This window comes from Oncorhynchus clarkii, chromosome 2 (genome assembly GCF_045791955.1).
Source record: "Oncorhynchus clarkii lewisi isolate Uvic-CL-2024 chromosome 2, UVic_Ocla_1.0, whole genome shotgun sequence".
NCBI lineage: Eukaryota > Metazoa > Chordata > Actinopteri > Salmoniformes > Salmonidae > Oncorhynchus > Oncorhynchus clarkii.
In genome coordinates this window covers 51,440,687-51,460,380 of record NC_092148.1, presented here as the reverse complement: position 1 = coordinate 51,460,380, position 19,694 = coordinate 51,440,687, and the positions used below count along the sequence as shown (strand labels likewise).

General features: G+C 42.4%; 1 protein-coding gene across 3 annotated transcripts in view; it reads right to left on the bottom strand.

The window, feature by feature from the left end:
* Window positions 1–19,694, bottom strand: part of LOC139369574 (GRAM domain-containing protein 4-like) — a 43,216-nt gene that overhangs the window by 13,619 nt on the left and 9,903 nt on the right. For all 3 annotated transcript variants that reach the window (XM_071108833.1, XM_071108826.1, XM_071108841.1), the window contains exons 3-12: window positions 18,370–18,493; window positions 11,757–11,880; window positions 11,419–11,477; window positions 5,519–5,651; window positions 2,902–2,927; window positions 2,613–2,704; window positions 1,935–2,026; window positions 1,776–1,824; window positions 1,272–1,343; window positions 1,085–1,128 (exon numbers count right to left, since the gene is read on the bottom strand). In XM_071108833.1, coding sequence (XP_070964934.1) covers window positions 1,085–1,128; window positions 1,272–1,343; window positions 1,776–1,824; window positions 1,935–2,026; window positions 2,613–2,704; window positions 2,902–2,927; window positions 5,519–5,651; window positions 11,419–11,477; window positions 11,757–11,880; window positions 18,370–18,493 — 815 coding nt within the window. The remainder of the gene's footprint in view (window positions 1–1,084; window positions 1,129–1,271; window positions 1,344–1,775; window positions 1,825–1,934; window positions 2,027–2,612; window positions 2,705–2,901; window positions 2,928–5,518; window positions 5,652–11,418; window positions 11,478–11,756; window positions 11,881–18,369; window positions 18,494–19,694) is intronic.

Sequence of the window (19,694 nt, the reverse complement as noted above, 5' to 3'; positions counted from 1 at the left end):
TGGGAGCAATTTTCAAACGCCTGAAGGTACCATTTTCATCTGTACAAACAACACTACGCAAGTATAAACACCATGGGACCACGCAGCCGTCATGCCGCTCAGGAAAGAGACGCGTTCTGTCCCCTAGAGATGAACGTACTTTGGTGCGAAAAGTGCAAATCAATCCCAGAACAACAGCAAAGTACCTTGTGAAGATGCTGGAGGAAACAGGTACAAAAGTATCTATATCCACAGTAAAACGAGTCCTATATCGACATAACCTGAAAGGCCGCTAAGCAAGGAAGAAGCCACTGCTCCAAAACTGCCATAAAAAAGCCAGACTACGGTTTGCAACTGCACATGGGGACAAAGATTGTACTTTTTTGATAAATGTCCTCTAGTCTGTTGAAACAAAAATAGAACTGTTTGGCAATGATGACAATTGTTATGTTTGGAGGAAATAGGGGGAGGCTCGCAAGCCGAAGGACACCATCCCAACCGTGAAGCACGGGAGTGGCAGCATCATGTTATGGGGGTGCTATGCTGCAGGAGGGACTGGTGCACTTCACAAAATAGATGGCACCATGAGGTAAGAAAATTATGTGGATATATTGAAGCGACATCTCAAGACATCAGTCAGGAAGTTAAAGCTTGGTCGCAAATGGGTCTTCCAAATGGACAATGACCCCAAGCATACTTCCAAAGTTGTGGCAAAATGGCTGGAGTGGCCATAACAAAGCCCTGACCTCAATCCTAAAAACCTGACTCAGTTACACCAGCTCTGTCAGGAGGAATGGGCCAAAATTCACCCAACTTATTGTGGGAAGCTTATGGAAGGCTACCCGAAAAGTTTGACCCAAGTTAAACAATTTAAAGGCAAAGCTACCAAATACTAATTGAGTGTATGTAAACTTCATCCTAACTGACCTAAGATAGGGAACATTTACGAGGATTAAATGTCAGGAATGGTGGAAAACTGAGTTTAAATGCATTTGGCTCAGGTGTATGTAAACTTCCGACTTCAACTGTATATATACACACATGAAGTGTAAAACACACGTTGGTTAACAAACTTAAACATACCGGTAACAAAACACACACTCACTTCTTTATCTTCTCCAAGACATCTGCCATCTTTCCAAAAAGATTCTGTTAAGAACACACATTTTTGTTGTGAAAATGGCACAACAATTTAAACACCTCACAACGCAGCTCCATAACTATGAATAGATGTCATCAAGCATCTCTAACCATTTCTAACTCAAGAAGGTGAAACAATTGTTACAGCTCACCTGTGCTTTTTGAGCTACATCAAGAACTAACTGGAACTTCTCTGAAACAGTCAGATCCTCTTTTGGTGGTTCCTAGGAAAAGAAGAGTTACAACCAAACTCTTGCCCCGAAAGCAAACAGCATTAAGGCTGTAGCGTATTTATTTGAGAGGGGTAAAGATAAAGATTTTGTTCGGGCGCCAGGCAGGTATTAACCATGCCGAAAGGAAAATAGTAGAATAGAGAGAGTACCACTACCAGACCCACACACATCAACAGAATAGACTGCCTAGAGTGTAGCCTTTTTACCAGATAGCCAGTGGAGAGAAAAGAGAATACACCCCATATAAAACCCACATCCCAGCACAGGGATAACCCCACCCAGAATACCTCATACCACGCCCAGTGCCCTAAAATCTGCAAACACTGAAGGGGTAGGGGCGTGTGGAAGGTACAAGGGGATGATTTTTTGACCTTTCCTAGGTAAAGCTAGATCCCAAAAGAGGTGACATCATTAAAGTCTTACCACAGGTTCAGAGACACCAGGCACAATACTCCACTGGATCCTCCAACCTCTGAGAAGAAAGTGGAGAGAGACAAGTTTGACTCAACTCACAAGCAGATTGCACATGTTCAAATGGAACAACTTATAACAGGCAATGCACCTTGTAATGAGCTTATCTACCTGGAAATGAGGTAATTCAAGGACAACCTTAGAATGGCTAGGAAGATAAACATGGGGATGGCCCAACCGTGCCACGCTGCATTCATATAGATCTGTGTAAAATAGAAAAGGGGGAGAACAGGTCACACACAATCTATTATTTCCATCTATCCACCTCTAGTCTATACTCATACTGAGGTGTGAAACATCTCGGTACTATGCAACACATATTGTATACCGTTTTGGGGCAGATATAGATTTACATGCAAATATCTCTCTAAAACCTAAATAGATGTTGCTATACAAGTGGAGCGATAGATCTATTGATCTTTCTCGCTGGAATCTTGATTTTTAAGCCTCAAGACAATCGAGATGACTTATGTACGCGTGTCATTCAGAGGGTGAATGGGCAAGAGAAAAGATTTAGGTGCCTTTGAACGGGGTATGGTAGTAGGTGCCAGGCGCACCGGTTTGTCAGGCTCAACAGTGTGTGTGTGTGTGCCATTCTGTTTCAGAGGACTCACAAAGCAGGCTACGTCGCGTGAGTACTCAAAACACTAGGCGGCCAAATGATAGTCATGAGAGGTGGACACCTCTGGCCTCACTGCCTCGTGTGTGTGTGTGTGTGTGTGTGTGTGTGTGTGTGTGTGTGTGTGTGTGTGTGTGTGTGTGTGTGTGTGTGTGTGTGTATACACTCACAATGAAGGCGAAGGCTGACGTATACACTGATTGCCAGCTGGATAAGGCAAAAAGGTTCCTCTTAAAGTTTATGACAGGTTTGGCACCTCGCTCTACAGACAAGTAGAAAGTATTAAAACATTTTTAAAAACACTATCAAAACACAAATGCATCAATCATGTATACATAATTTACTACAATAAAGATATGTCATTGGAATAGTATTCGACTCAGAATATGATATTCATCAAGATACGGCTGACATTGAGTGTGATCGGTACATCTTGTTCACTAAATTTACAACACTTACTGAGTCTTCTCATGTTTTCAGTCAATCTGAGGACAGAGGACAAGAGAAGGGGAGTTTTATTCAATTAGAACAAGCAAAAGCACAAACAGTGCTATACAGGTTTTGGTGGAGGAAGAGAACCGATTTCACCGCATTTAGCTATCCTTCATGGGAAAGTATTTTATTTGAACCTTTATTTTATTTGGCATATGTGTTGCCTGGAAGAATCACTTGTCTGCCAAAGCCTTCTTGTCTGCCTCCTATCTCATCTCCCTTTCAGCCTCAAAAACTAACATCAAGTTCATTTCAACTGGCAGGGTGCAGTGAACACTCCTTCCTTCTCTCCCCCTGCCTCTTCTGCTCTCTCACTCTCCGTCCTCGGATAAAGTTACAGGACACAGTTTGTGTCAAACTACTCATGACAATACTGACATTGTTAACACTGAGCGTTCTCTTCTTCTCTTCCTCTCCTCTTTCTCTCCCCTCCGTCTATTGTACGTTTCATAACATAGTTTGAGTCAGAGTACCCATGACGCCACTCTGCGTTATTCAGGAGAGGACTGGTCCAGGGCAACTGTAAAATGTCACTGTTTGGATTGGAGCAGGAAGAACGGACCCTAAATCGGTTTTAACTAGCATAGAATGACAACAGCCTGCTGCAGTGCACTCAACCTACCACCAGGGGTCAGAATCCTCCCACTTCCGGAACAACATGGTTACAACCTCTACTGTGCTGAAAGGCCTGGGATTGGCTGTGGGTTATAACAACAGGCCAATTTGACATCAGGGTGAAGTCATGGGGACGGCTACTTTACGGTGGGTGCTGATGAATAGCATGCTGACAGACTCTAGGCCCATTACAAAGCCATCAGTTTTATGACCCTTCACTAAGCAGCATGTACTCAGGGTCTTCTGAGCTGGTTAACCTGATGACTACAGTGGCTGGCTGATCCCCCACTCTGATCGAAATGATAGGGGAGAAGCCGAGGGGAGCAACGTTAGAGCAAATGTTAAAATCAGAATCTTAAAAAGGGATAGTTAAGCCAAAATCAAAATATGGGTGGAATTAACCTTACCTTGAGTTGTGTCTTGGGTTACAAATGGAAGGTACATATTACTGGAAACTTTTGACATTTACCAGTACACTACTAGAATCTTTCAAGGAATTTATGAAATCTATCACAAGACATAAAGTGGCCCTTTTGGGTATTTCAGATTATCACAGGTGTCTAATTATCTCCGACCCTCTGTGTGGCCTTATCACATTTAAAACCTTTAAAGTATTAAATAATTCAAAGGTGTAATATGCAGAAATCGCTTAGCCACTTCCTGTTCGCTAAAATTCAAATAGTTTGCCTAATTTCAGTTTGTGACAAAACAAGCAACGCATAGCGTAGAGTCATTTTATCATCTAAACCACTATGAAATTAATTTTCAATAACCAAAAATATTGTATTTTCAGCTGTTTGAAGCTGGTGTAAAAATGTAACATATAAACAGCGTACATAAAACATATCTAACGCTTCTTAGATTTTCTTTCAATGAGAATGAAATATCTATAACTCCTATTTCTATGTGAATTTGGTCGGGTCACCCAAAAAGTTAAATATTGCAGATTTTAAAAAAAATAAAAAAATGTAAATACAATGACAAAGCTGTAAAACATGATCCTAAATATAAACCATCAACTTAGTGAACATTTGATTTCAATTATTAGGATCCCCGTTAGCCGACGCCAAATGGTGACAGCTAGTCTTACTGGGGTCCGACACATAACGAAAAAGACATCACAGACAAAAGACTTCACAATTTACATCCATTTAAAAACATTAACAGGTAGTGTGTGTGTGTGCATCAAATATGAGGCTTTTCAGCATGAAATATCCATCATGTCATTTTTTTTTACACACTTAATTTATTTTACTATGTCACCATGTATTTGTTGCCAATATTTTGGTGTCAAACTGGTGGCAGTTGTGACGAAAAGTCAATAGTTGGAAGAGTTGCAGAGTTAATAGAAAATAATGGCATCGTTGATTAGATACTTTTCATTAAATTAGGCTATTTTCTCTTGTGGTCTATCTACTAGAAACTCATGGACAACAGATAATAATAATAATATGGGGTGGCAGGGTAGCCTAGTCGTTAGAGAGTTGGACTAGGAACCGGAAGGTTGCAAGTTCAAACCCCCGAGCTGACAAGGTACAAATCTGTTGTTCTGCCCCTGAACAGGCCCACTGTTCCTAGGCCGTCATTGAAAATAAGAATTTGTACTTAACTGACTTGCCTAGTTAAATAAAGGTAATACAAATTTTAAAAATAATATTATATGAATACATTTATTTTATTCAAGCATAATTTACCAAAGTTATGATAGAACATTTATGGCAATCTGTTAATTACCAAAAATACTGAAGATTCTGGCAACTTTGGTAAATTTGCAACCCTACCTGAAGGCCCATAGTGACGCTTTGCTAACATCAGTCCCCTGATTTACAGTCATGAATTGGACAATGCCTATTATGCTAGTTCCTGGCTGTGGCAGAAGTGAACAATGGATTATTGTGGATTCCGTCACTATGGGGCTTTAGGCAGAAGGTAAGGGTAATTCCACATCGGGGGTGTGGGCAGTTCTCACCTCTTAGCGCTTAGTGGCTCCTCTGGCTCCACTGTGTTCTCCTCCGGCTGGAAACGGAAGTCCCCGATGTACGCTCCGAACCGGTTGTACAGCCACGCCTGCAGCCATGAGTACATGGTCTCCTTCTGCTTGTCTGCAGGGGCAGAGGAACATATGGGATATTGTTAGACCTTGTTTTGTTGAATCAGGTAGGTTATATCTGGGTTGGAACAAAAGCCTGCACACCTTGTTGCTTTCCAGGACTAGTGTTGGTGACCACGACTTATACTGTATACATTTGACCAGTATTCAACTCAATGTTGCATGGTTGTTGCAGTATGAAAGTATGTGAATACAACACTATGTATGCTTTGTGTCAGACCTACGTTAGCACCTCTATCCAAACACCTCGTCTTTATTTAGCAGTTTCTCTAATCTCCTTTCCCCTCATACTGTATCGTCTCCACAGCACGTCTATGGAACTAATTAACTAACAGCTCGCTCCGAGACACCTCACTAAAATAAATTGCAGCCTGACATCACACCCAATTAAAATAGTCACCTCGGGTTATTCCCCAAGACAACTCACAAGTACCATTCAAATCTGTACTCCATCCTCGCTTAGTTTGGAATGTGGCTGAGCGGACGACCAATGTGGTGGTAGGTCTCCCAAAGCATGCTGGTTGCATCGCACAATGTTAACAATGTTCCAGCATAAGTCTGGGATTTCCGAGACTATGTGGTGGTGGGTGGTTCAAATCAAATTGTATTTGTCACCTGCTTCGTAAACAACAGGTGGAGACTAACAGTGAAATGCTCACTTCCCAAAAATGCAGAGAAAAAAGAAAACGGGATATGATTGAAAAATAACACGAGGAATAGATACACGATGAGTAACGACAATGGCACAGGAGGCTGCTGAGGGGAGAACAGCTCATAATAATGGCCAGCATGGCGCAAATGGAATGGCATCAAACATATGGACACTATGTGTTTGATACCATTCCCCTCATTCCGCTCCAGCCATTACCACGAGCTCGTTCTCCCCAATTTGGGTGCCACCAGCCTCCTGTGATACAGGGGGTACCAGGACCGAGTCGATGTGCAGGGGTACAAGGTAATTGAGTTAGATATGTACATATAGGCAAGGATAAAGTGTTTAGGAAACAGGGTAGATGATAAAACAGTAGCAGCAGCATACAGTGAGGCAAAAAAGTATTTAGTCAGCCACCAATTGTGCAAGTTCTCCCACTTAAAAAGATGAGAGAGGCCTGTAATTTTCATCATAGGTACACTTCAACTATGACAGACAAAATAAGGGAAAAAAATCCAGAAAATCACATTGTAGGATTTTTTATGAATTTATTTGCAAATTATGGTGAAAAATAAGTATTTGGTCACCTACAAACAAGCAAGATATCTGGCTCTCACAAACCTGTAACTTCTTCAAGAGGCTCCTCTGTCTTCCACTCGTTACCTGTATTAATGGCACCTGTTTGAACTTGTTATCAGTATAAAAGACACCTGTCCACAACCTCAAACAGTCACATTCCAAACTCCACTATGGCCAAGACCAAAGAGCTGTCAAAGGACACCAGAAACAAAATTGTAGACCTGCACCAGGCTGGGAAGACTGAATCTGTAATAGGTAAGCAGCTTGGTTTGAAGAAATCAACTGTGGGAGCAATTATTAGGAAATGGAAGACATACAAGACCACTGATAATCTCCCTCGATCTGGGGATCCACGCAAGATCTCACCCCGTGGGGTAAAAATGATCACAAGAACAGTGAGCAAAAATCTCAGAACCACACAGGGGACCTAGTAAATTACCTGCAGAGAGCTGGGACCAAAGTAACAATGCCTACCATCAGTAACACACTACGCAGCCAGGGACTCAAATCCTGCAGTGCCAGACGTGGAAACATCATGCTTTGGGGCTGTTTTTCTGCAAAGGGACCAGGACGACTGATCCGTGTACAGGAAATAATGAATGGGGCCATGTATCGTGAGATTTTGAGTGAAAACCTCCTTCCATCAGCAAGGGCATTGAAGATGAAACGTGGCTGGGTCTTTCAGCATGACAATGATCCCAAACACACTGCCCGGGCAACAAAGGAGTGGCTTCGTAAGAAGCATTTCAAGGTCCTGGAGTGGCCTAGCCAGTCTCCAGAGCTCAACCCCATAGAAAATCTTTGGAGGGAGTTGAAAGTCCGTGTTGCCCAGCAACAGCCCCAAAACATCACTGCTCTAGAGGAGATCTGCATGGAGGAATAGGCCAAAATACCAGCAACAGTGTGTGAAGACCTTGTGAAGACTTACAGAAAACATCATTGCCAACAAAGGGTATATAACAAAGTATTGAGATAAACTTTTGTTATTGGCCAAAACATTATTTTCCACCATAATTTGCAAATAAATTCCTTAAAAATCCTACAATGTGAATTTCTGGATTTTTTTCTCATTTTGTCTGTCATAGTTAAAGTGTACCTATGATAAAAAATTACAGGCCTCTCTCATCTTCTTAAGTGGGAGAACTTGCACAATTGGTGGCTGACTAAATACTTTTTTGCCCAACTGTATGTGATCAGTCAAAAAATGTAAATGCAATTAGTTAAATAGTTAACCAATAGCTAACCAATAGCTACTCAAACTAACTATTTAGGCATGGGGTAAAAGCTGTTCAGGGTCCTGTTGGTTCCAGACTCGGTGCATCGGTACCGCTTAACGTGCAGTAGCAGAGAAAACAGTCTATGACTCAGGTGGCTGGAGTCTTTGGATAGCAGGGAGCTCAGCCCCAGTGATGTACTCAGCCAGCCACACTTCTCTCTATAGCGCTTTGCAGTCGGATGCCAAGCAGTTGCTATACCAAGCAGTGATGCAGCCAGTCAAGATGCTCTCAAATGGTGCAGCTGTATAACATTTTTATCCTCAGTGAGGATGTTGCCTGTAATCCATGCCTTCTGGTTGGGATATGTACGTACGGACACAGTGGGGACGTTGTCATCGTTGATGCACTTATTAACGAAGCCGGTGACTGAGGTGGTATGCTCCTCAATGTTATCGGATGAATCCCTAGCATATTCCAGTCTGTGCTAGCAAAACTGAAGGGAGAGTCGTGTGATGAACTCGAGCGGTTTCCCCTATAAGCTGTGCTGCTTCTCCGTGTAGCCCGCGCAGCACAACTGGTAGGGGAAAATGAAATATGACGTAGCAGATAAAGTATACAATTTCATTTCTAAACATCTATACTGAGAGCTTTGTCGTTTCAAAAGAAAGTATTTGGGTGTTTTTTGAGCCTTTGTTCATGTTTTTCAGAGCACCCATACTGCAGAACGAGCAATGAGGAAGTATATTGCAGGTTGTGTACATTTTTCAGAAACACGTGAAATCACAAAAAAAAAGCCTCTGGACCTTTACATAACATGCAATTTACATTTAAAAGAGAGATTTGTTTAAAAATCTTTTAAGGCAAGGTTCCCCAACTGGCAGCCCACAGGCCGAATTTGGTCCGAGGGTGATTTTGACATAAGACTGTACAAACACCAGCAAATCAGCTCCAAGTAACATCCAAGTGATTTTAATTTTGGTAAACTGTTCCAAAGTATTCCCACCCATAAGCAAGGTTTGAAAATACTGTATTATGTTTTAGTCAAATATGTGACTCGTTTCAGGAAACTAGGCGTATGTTGCACGTCACTATTTCACAGGAGAGGCATTTGAATGTAAACATTTATTTGTTATTAAAATGTGTTTTTTGGCAGAAATGCCTTCTGGGACATGTGAACTTTCATGTGCCATAATAACAAACATAATGCCATCTGTAAATACGAATACATTTGTTAAATTACGGAAAAACACAGGAACCTTCCCGCTAGCCATGATTGGCTGAGACAATGGATGGGCTGGACATGCCGAGAAATTAGTTTGGATTGGTCTGACATGTGTAGCACGCTTCTGTCTATAACATGACCTGCTCAGTATGTGTAGGTAAACCTTTCTACCAAGTTTAAAAAAAAATATATATCATGAAGAACTGCAAAAGTGTTGTTAATGCTCTCCACTTTCTTGAGGACGATCGTGCCATGCTGACTCCGACTCTGAAAATAAATCAGACGATGAGGAAATCCCTGATTTAGGCAAAAACATTTTCATTGAACCAGACATAGTCTTCTAAAACGGTGATTAACAGTGTTGTCACAAAATAAGTTTCCACTTTTGAAATCAGTGGAATGCCCAGTGGAAGAAGAGTATGATAGCTAAGGAGATGGAGCAAATTCTGCCGTATTGATTGCAAATATGTGGCGGGCTTAGAAAAGAGAAGTTGTATAAAACACCTGTCTGCGGATTACATCTTCAAACTAAGGGCAACCACGGCATCTGTGACAGACAGCGAGAAGCGTTTATCCATGTAAGAGGGTCTAGCTAGCTACATTTTCAGATATTACACATTTCTAAAGTTGCTTTCATTGCAAGTTAAAGTGTACTGTTAGCTAGCTAGCTAACGTTACGTGTATGATCTGTGTATCTCAGGAAGCCATTTGCATAGCTAGTTATAGCCTAATGTTAGCTAGCTAGCTAACATTGAACCTAGGTGATTAGCTTTAGCTACCTGCAGATTCATTCATGGTGGCTAGCTATGACAATCAGTTTGTATTGTTAGTAGTATATGGGTTGGGATTATTGCCACATTCAAAACTGGGAACTCAGAACTCTGACTTCTGCCTTCAGCAGAACTCGGGAACTTTGGCCTCTTTCTAGAGCCCCAACTTTCCTACCTGAAGATCACTGAGGTCATGATTTGACCTCGTATTTTTCCAAGTTCTCAGTCGTCTTGAAAGCACCATTAGGTTAATTGGTTGCTAGCTAACTACATGTCTAAACAAGACTCCAATTAGTCAGATAATTACATGACCCATCAAGTTAGCCAGGGGTGATTACAATCATATTTTGAACTAGATAGTGTATTTTGGCTACTACTATCAACAATTTTAGTCTTGAAATATTTGTTTATATACTACACTCTTACTCTGTTTAGCACATGGCCTCACATGTGAATCCTTAAAGAGATCGGTGGTGCTAAGGCTTAATTAAGAGGGTGTGAACAATGCTGAATGGGTGTAGACAAAGAAGAGCTCTCCATTTGGTGCACCAAAACATTCAAGGGCATTCAAGTTTATCTACTTTCCCATTGTTCCTCAACTGTAGTGTATGATATACAATTTTCTAGCTCCGAGTGTACTTTTATCTAATAAAAAAAAAACACAATTTCAAATTTTGCTACATAGGACCGAATCGAGCCGGTCGGTCACATATTGTGTCTCGCAGTACAAAGAAACCCTCATCTGAAAACAAGGCTGACAGAATTTAATGAAGAAACGCGGTGCGAGACAAAATCAAGACTTGAGCACGGTCACAGGGGAGTAGAAAGGCAATGTTCCACCATAAGAGGCAATGTCCCACAGCTGCATTCATCCACCTATGAATGTGTAACAGTCCCTACAGAGAGGGAGAGGGATGCAATTCCTGTCGCCACACACACAGACTTCCTGATACTCATGCTAGGCGTTGCATACATACAAGCGTGTGCATGCACGCACGCACAGACACACACACAAACACGGGAAAGATAGATAGCTCTCTACCCATCAAAAACCAGAGGGGCTTAGAAAAGCACATAGTTTCGCCTCTAACTACCACACAGAGATGTTGAGACCATCTCCAATGGCAAATTTCCATTCTGAACCATTACGAGACAGGTCATTTGAATGGTGAGAGATGGCATGTTATGGAGCTGAAATCCTGGGATGCGCAGTCTGGGGAGCGTCAAGTCTGCAATGAAAGGTATTCAAAAAATGTGTGAATTAGCGTGTCTGTGCGCATCTTCAGTTGTCTATTGTGGAATACCTGTTTCTGGCTTACCTGTACCGTTGGCAGTTGGAGGCGTTTCTCTGGGTCGCTGTGATGGGGAATCTTCCGGTCTAGGAACAGGAGAGAAAAAGCATTGCTGGTAGGTAGAGCATTAGTCATGGCTTCAGAAAAACACATTCACTTATTGAGACATAATTGTGTCAGACAAGTGAAAGCAAAAGGACAGGGGAAAAACAATTATTGCTTATTGGTAGCCTGGCTCTGCTTCTTGAGAAATTCCCACTACCAACTCTAGGGAGAGGCTCCATTTTTAACAAGGACTGACAAATACAACAGACACACTAACACAAGGACGCCAGCAGTGGAGCATGTGCGCACATGCCCCTTACCCCATTTTGAGAACATCCAAGTTCAGTTTCTGTTCCAAGTCCAGCCTCTTCGATCTCTCCTTCTCCAAATCCTGTTTCAGAGTGTCTATGTTGGTTTCTTCCCGAAGTTTCCTCAACTCTTCCTCTGAAAAATAAAGCAATAAAAGCCCATCAATGTCTCAGCCAATACATATTCCTAACAGTTACCCTGCTCCTGGAGAGTCACTGTCAAAGGCACCTGGACAAACTGGTTAAGTCTTTAACCAGTCACTGACATTGTCCAAGTAGCACATCTGATGACTGGTAGAATCAGATGCGGTGCCTGGCTGGAACTAAAATAAGAATCTGCTGCACTCCAGGACCAGGGTTGCCTACACCTGTTCTATGGGAACAGATATTTTTGCCCACAACTACATTAACAGTCCCCAAATCATTGAGCTTTTATTTGACTGAACAGAGAGAAGGGGTGAAAAGAAGACGAATTAAGACCCGTAAAAAAGTTTCTCGTTAATGCAACTGTTTTAGGTAATTAAAAATGAATGTAGCACAGAGTTCTGGCAGAGAACACCTCAACCTACTTCATCACTGTAATTGAACTAAGACCTTATAAAAGATAGACATTTCATTTTTCACAAGGGATGTTCCCCCATGACACAGAATAACAGATACAGAAAAGATCTCAAGAAGACTCTTCCTCAATGTCCTTCCTTAATCCACAAGAGAAAGAATGACTTGATATTATTTGAATGGGATAGGCTAACACAATAAGATGGAGGTAGACAGGGAAGTAGACAGGCATCAACTACGTTCATTTCAACTGTCCAGTGCCCGGTTTCTGGATAGCGATGGAAAACCTGGACAAACTAGTGTTTTAACAATGCATCTTCCGAGTGTTTTAACAATGCATCTTTTCTACAACGGCCAAAGATGTAACCCACGTTTCCCAAAACACCACCCATGGAGAATGTTCGCTAAACGCATTGAAGCATGTCGATACTGAGGATCGCAGGAAAGGCAAAGCTGCTCTCAGATCAGATTTATCCCATTCAAATCTTACCTTAACATTAGAATTATTCCACAATACTGACGACGGATCAGGTCCTAGATAGGTGATAATATCTATGTTTGCAAATACTGATGCGGCTTATTCTATTGCTTACCCTATAACAATGCAACAAATCAAGATTTGGTAAATCATTGCGCACGTTATGCTACACATCATGAAATATATTGGAGGCAAATTACAGACGGTAGCCTACAAGTAGAAAAATAGAACTCAATTGACTGAAACTGAGCAAGTTGAGACTAAACTGCTTGGAGTAACCCTGGATAGTAAACTGTCATGGTCAAAACATATTGATACAACAGTAGCTAGGATAGGGAGAACTCGGTCTATAATAAAGCACTGCTCTACCTTCTTAACAGCACTATCAACAAGGCAGGTCCTACAGGCTCTAGTTTTGACGCACTAGCACTACTGTTTGGTCGTGTGGTCAAGGGACATTAATAGTATGCATGTCAATCTCTTCTGGCTAAAAAAGTGGAGGAGAGATGGACTTCATCACCATTTGTGAGAGGTATTGACATGTTGAATGCGCCGAGCTACTGGCACACAGCTCAGACACCCATGCATACCCCACAAGACGTGCCACCAGAGGTCTCTTCACAGTCCCCAAGTCCAGAATAGACTATGGGAGGCGCACAGTACTACATAGAGCCATGACTTACACGGAACTCTATTCCACATCAAGTAACTCATGCCAGCAGTAAAAAAATGTATTTAAAAAACAGATACAAATACACCTTATGTAACAGCGGGGACTGTGAAGCGACACATACATAGACACATGCATACAAACACACGCACTATAAACACATGTACATATGGATTTTGTGTCATAGATAGGTGTTAGTAAAGTAGAGGCCTGAGGGCACACACTTAATACATTGTGAAATCTGTTTGATACATTTGAAAAACATTACAATACATTCATAACTGCCTTCATTTTGCTGGGAAAAGGCCTACTGTATTTTAATGCCGTCATCTCGGGTTTTAATTGGACGCATCTTTTTTCGCTGGTTTGTATCAATTGCAAAGACGTTGGTAACTTTGTATTTGTCGTCAACTTTGTCCTGAAGTTACCGGCGGTCACAGAGAGCGGTTGTACCTCACAGGTTCTCCGTATTTGAAGGACAGCTTGTCTCTCTCTCTCCGACTTCCTTGCTTCTTCTTTCCCACAGTGCCTCGTTTTGGCTAGCTGCCAACACAAGACAACCATTTATGTTAGCATCTCCAACGCGCTGTTGAGGTCGCTCTCGTCTTTTATCGTATTCAAGTAAATCTTTCAGCGCCAGTATCATGGGACACCTATGGTAAGGGAGGTGCTGTGTATCTTTATCACTGGCTAACACTTAGCTAATGGATATGTTGCCAGGCTAGGGAAAGGAATGCCAGGGTAAACAGAGGTATTTTACTCCTGTTACACAGGCTGTTTGAATTAGATATCCAATTCCATGATGCAACGCTTAAATCGGTTGAATTCCTGTAAACTTTCAATAGTGTTCTGTGTGAGGTTCACGTCATACTCAAAGCTAGCTATATCCTCACACATCCTAGGTAGATGGGGGAAGGGGATGGGGATCATATAACCATGACCAACTGTCCCAGGGTCAGTGTCTAACAGTGGGTATAAAATAAAATAAAAAGTGAGCCAAAGGACTAATGCCATCCAGGACATGCAGCATCTCCTCACACTAATACTTTCCCTAAGAAAACCGAACGCCCTGTGCAATGACTCACAACAAGGAAACAGCGAGTAGAATGACGTCTACAGGCTGGCCTGGACATTCCTGAGGTATCGCTATGTAACCTCATCCAGGCATTTCACAATGTAAAACAGGAGGAGGTGTGACCCATGTGACTTGACCTTGTTTTGGCCTGGAGCCAGAGACTAGCAGAGTAAACTGGAAACCATCCAAAAATGCTTCTGCCTCGTTTTGGCACAACCACCCCATCCCCTGATCTCTAAAGACAGAAGCTGGCCCTCAAATACAGGGCACCTGGGAGGTACAACCGCTTTAGTACCTACCAACCGTTAGCTCAAGTGAAGATTAAACGCATTTTAGATATAGCCTTATTGGACGATGAAAACACTCGCTGTTGTAGAAACATACCCATTTCTCTGGGGGCAAGCTGTTACATAAAATGTACAACAGAACCTGGACTATTTTACTAACAGTGTTTACACAAACATAGGCATAATTAATGCCTAGTAAAATACATCATACTACTGCTACCAATCTCTCATTCTACGCTGCCATTGTCGTTAAAAGTGTAGCCCTGGTTACACGCGCCCAGGCATGTGAACAGACGAGGTTGGAATTGGAGACTATAAAAAAAAATGCGTTGTGGTTTTCTAGCCAGCATAGATTAATAGTTGCCAAGAGCAAGGGAGAGGCCACGCTGAATGTTTCTGAAGTAACTACTGCTGTGAAATTAACTGTTTGAGACCTCTTATCCTTCGGTCTCTGTACCAGCGGATCAGACCAGAGACACCCAATGGTCCTTCAATACCTGGCTGCCTTTCTCTTCGTGTGTGGGGAAGCATCTGTGACATCGACCATCTGTAGAAATTAATTTTATTTGCTGGCACAATAAGAAGGTCCTCGTCTGACTTTTGCATGACCTCCGCACTCATAGTGGACGATGACCTCACTTCACATTATTTACAATCGTGAAGTGTTTCAAGTTGTATTAGTCATATGTACAGGATACACCTTCCAAAATGCTTACTTGCAGGTTCCTTCGACAATGCAAAAGCAATTCGATTTTATAAAAGATAACAATACAAACAAAGTCCTTGGTTCAGTAGAATCTTTGTTTGTTGGTTGCATAAGTATAATACAGGAAGGCACAATTTAGAGTACAAAATGTACACATGTATCAGGGAAGAGGGGATTGGGGGGGCAAGTGTTTAAATTGTTTGCGCGCGCACGCGTGTGTGTAAGTGGGTGCATGTGTGCTAAGGTGCAGAGAGTCAGTACAGGTGGTAAGTGCGTAGGCCTCTAGGATTTAAACATCAAGAGAGCAAGCAGGGGGGGGGGACTCATAAAAATACACATTCCTGGCTCTCTGAGGCTCTTCCTGTCGCAGGTTGTGTGAAAGGATCGACCGTGAGAGTGAAATCCAAGCTATTTAGAGGAAATGGTCAACCCTTACAGCACTATTTAAATCTGTCAATTGTATCCAACTCAAAAGGGTGGTAAATGCCTTGGTCTGTGCCGTTGTAGAGGCTGATGATATCACAACATGGACTGTCTGCTAGACTAATGTATTGATCGCGGGGCAGATTGGCCTCAATTAATCAGCATTGCAGTGTATGCTGTGCATGTGCGTGTTAAACACAATGGCTGTGGTCGGTGTGTTTAAATGTAACTGGTAATTCCTGGTAGAGATTGCGTTTACTGTAGCGCATGTCCGCGCGTGTGTGTTTTTAACCATTCTTAGCATAGGGGTAATCTCTTGGGCCTGCTGACACACTAATTGAAATTAAAGGCTGGGTCACTTTGATAAACAAGGTTTGCCAACACAGTGCAATGCAACACCACCAATCCTGAACACGTCCCGGAGCTGCAGGTCTTACTGACTCAAAGCAGAATTTAAAAAAAGGACTTACCACCTCCCTGAAGGCTCATGATAAAACATTCTCCCAGCCCTTACAAGTTACAGACCAGGATTCAAATCAAGGCAGACAAACAACATTCGCATTGCAAATGCACAACGCTCTCCCAGTCATTGTCATATCAACTTCAATACCAACTGTGACAATACGGAAATCTCACCTTTTTTTCCTCCCTAGAGGAAACACGTGTGCTTTAGCAGAGCAGCAAAAGTACATTTGGAGATTGTGATCATTCCCATAGTACCCTTTGGTGCAAGACAGAGGTCAATAGGCTGTGTAATGAGGCACACACTGCTGACACACACATCCTGCATCCAAGATGAAGGGCTGATGTGAAATGAAGGACACACACACACACACCTCTTCTGTACTTTGATCTCCTCAATGTGCGAAATGTATTGACACATGCCCGAGTAGGATGACAATAACGGCCCAAACGTAAGCATCATTTAGTAGTGATATAGTCACTCACAGATACTTTGTACGATCACTGACCTAGATGGGGTAAGAGGAGGCTAACACTTAACGTTGCCAGAGGGTTATAGGAGCCAGTAATTCTGCAGCCAGGAGAGCCCCGAAAGAGAGAAAAACACCATTTGTTGGCCGCTTTTCCTTTACTCTGCGGTCCAACTCATCCCAAACCATTTCAATTGGGTTGAGGTCGGGTGATTGTGGAGGCCAGGTCATCTGATGTAGCACTCCATCACTCTGATTCCTTATCAAATAGCCCTTACACAGCCTGGAGGTGTTTTGTGGGTCATTGTCCTGTTGAATAACAAATGATAGTCCCACTAACCGCAAAATAGAATGGATGGCGTATCACTGCAGAATGCTGTTGTAGCCATGCTGGTTAAGTGTGCCTTGAATTCTAAATAAATCACGACAGTGTCACCAGAAAAGCATCCCCACACCATCAAACCTCCAGGTTTCACGGTGGGAACCACACATGCGGAGATCATCCGTTCACCTACTCTGCGCCTCACAAAGACGGTTGGAACCAAAAATGTCAAATTCGGACTCCAGATCAAAGGACAGATTTCCACCAGTCTCATGTCCATTGCTCATGTTTCTTGGCCCAAGAAAGTATCTTCTTATTATTGGTGTCCTTTAGTAGTGGTTTCTTTGCAACAATTCAACCATGAAGGCCTGATTCACGCTGTGTCCTCTGAACAGTTGATGTTGAGATGTGTCTGTCACTTGAACTCTGTGAAGTATTTATTTGGGCTGCAATCTGAGCCTGGTAACTCTAATGAACTTATCCTCTGCAGCAGAGGTAACTCTGGGTCTTCCTTTCCTCTGGCGGTCCTCATGAGAGCCAGTTTCATCATAGCACTTGATGGTTTTTGCGACTGCACTTGAAGAAATGTTCAAAGTTCTTGACATTTTCCGGATTGACTGACCTTCATGTCTCTTTGCTTATTTGAGCTGTTCATGCCATAATACGGACTTGGTCTTTTACCAAATAGGGCTATCATCTGTATACTACCCCTACCTTGTCACAACACAACTGATTGGCTTAAACGCATTAAGGAAAGAAATTCCACAAATTAACAAGGCACACCTGTTAATTGAAATGCATTCCAGGTGACTACCTCACGAAGCTGGCTAAGAGAATGCCAAGAGTGTGCAAAGCTGTCATCAAGGCAAAGGGTGGCTACTTTAAATAATCTAAAATATATTTTTATTTGTTACACACTTTTTTTGTTGCTACATGATTCCATGTGTTATTTCATAGTTTTAATGAAATAAAGAAAGTGTGTCCAAACTTTTGACTGCATGTGTGAAAATGCCCCAACAGACACATGGACAGGAAAGACAGATATCCAAAGCTGCTGTGAAGATTGGCAATCAAACAACAAAACGTGATGATATCCCTTTTTGCAAATCAAAGACTTCCGGCTAGAGGTCTGACAAACTATCACCTAGGTTGAAAAATAAAGTGTAGTACTCACGTAGGAAGTGCTTTTCCAGTAAGGCAATTTCCAGGTGGCCTTTCAAGTCGTTGAGTCGATCTGTCTCAGCCCTCTGGTAGTCCTGGATGGCTGCAGCAGGCATCGTAAGTGTCCCTGGACCAGCCTGGATGTGGGCAAACACACAAATGCAGGGGTGAGTGAAGAAGAACAACCTCCTTGCCGATGTGAGCTACCGTAGTCTCTGGTTCAAAACACCTGCACACAGAACCTCAAAATTCTGATATTGCAAAGTAAAGCAAACGCACACAAAACACCCAAACAAACAAATGGAGGCAAGCTGACTGCAGAATTCATTTCACCCTACAGTTTCTCCCTGCACCCTCCAGCCTGGCTCAAAAACAGCAGTATAATCCTGTATGCCTAGTATCATGACCCAAAGCACTGATAGAGGAACGAAGATTTTGACAAAGAGAGAGAAACAAAGGAGATTGAGATGGTGAGAGTGCGCAAGAGGAAAGATTGAGAAAGTGAGTGTGAGAGAGAGAGAGAGAGAGAGAGAGAGGACTGCTACAGTGAGATAGCCACTAGTGCCAACTTGTACGACACTACTCAGACAACAGAGCTGGGAGAGGCAAAGTCGATTTCATTTCACATCCTCTCAGCAGGAGGAGAGACCGCTCGTGTCAGAAGGGTAGAAATCAGTGCAATAGCAGATTGCAATAGTGCCGCTTGTAAAATGATGAGAATAATAGATGGACTTTAACCCTGTCCCTCTTTGCACCATTTACCCGGAGAAGCAGTGACACGTTTCACTAGGTCTACTAGCTGACAAATGTAATGTATTCCATCCGTGTAAATTAGACCTCAACGTTAATTAGATATAAAAGAGCTGAAGTGCATCAAAAGTGGTAAGTAATGACAGCCAGGCCTGCTACGCGGGTAAATACATCTATTTGACACGAGTTCATAAATCGATTAAAACATAATGACAAAGGTGTCAAGATTATGATAAATAACCAGAGTGAGAAGAACCACACTGTTCCTGTTTCCATGAGAACAAGCCCAAGACACAAACAAAATGTGTCACTGTACAGTACTGAACTGGCTGAAGCCCAGTTTCCCAGAACCAAGACGTCTGTGGTTAGACATTACAGGGGCTGTGTTGAAGCCCTAATTCCACTGCACATAGGCGTTCCAGGTCAAAGTTTGTTTGAGACACAGCCACCCTAAAAAGATCAACATCTCCAACTGTCTTCTCTTATTTAGACTCGACGTGCAAGTTGGGTCTTGATATTTAGGAACCAGATCGGCTAGCTGAGCATTCGCACCAGTGCCAAGTTTTTACGTCTTTTGTGTGCATCTGT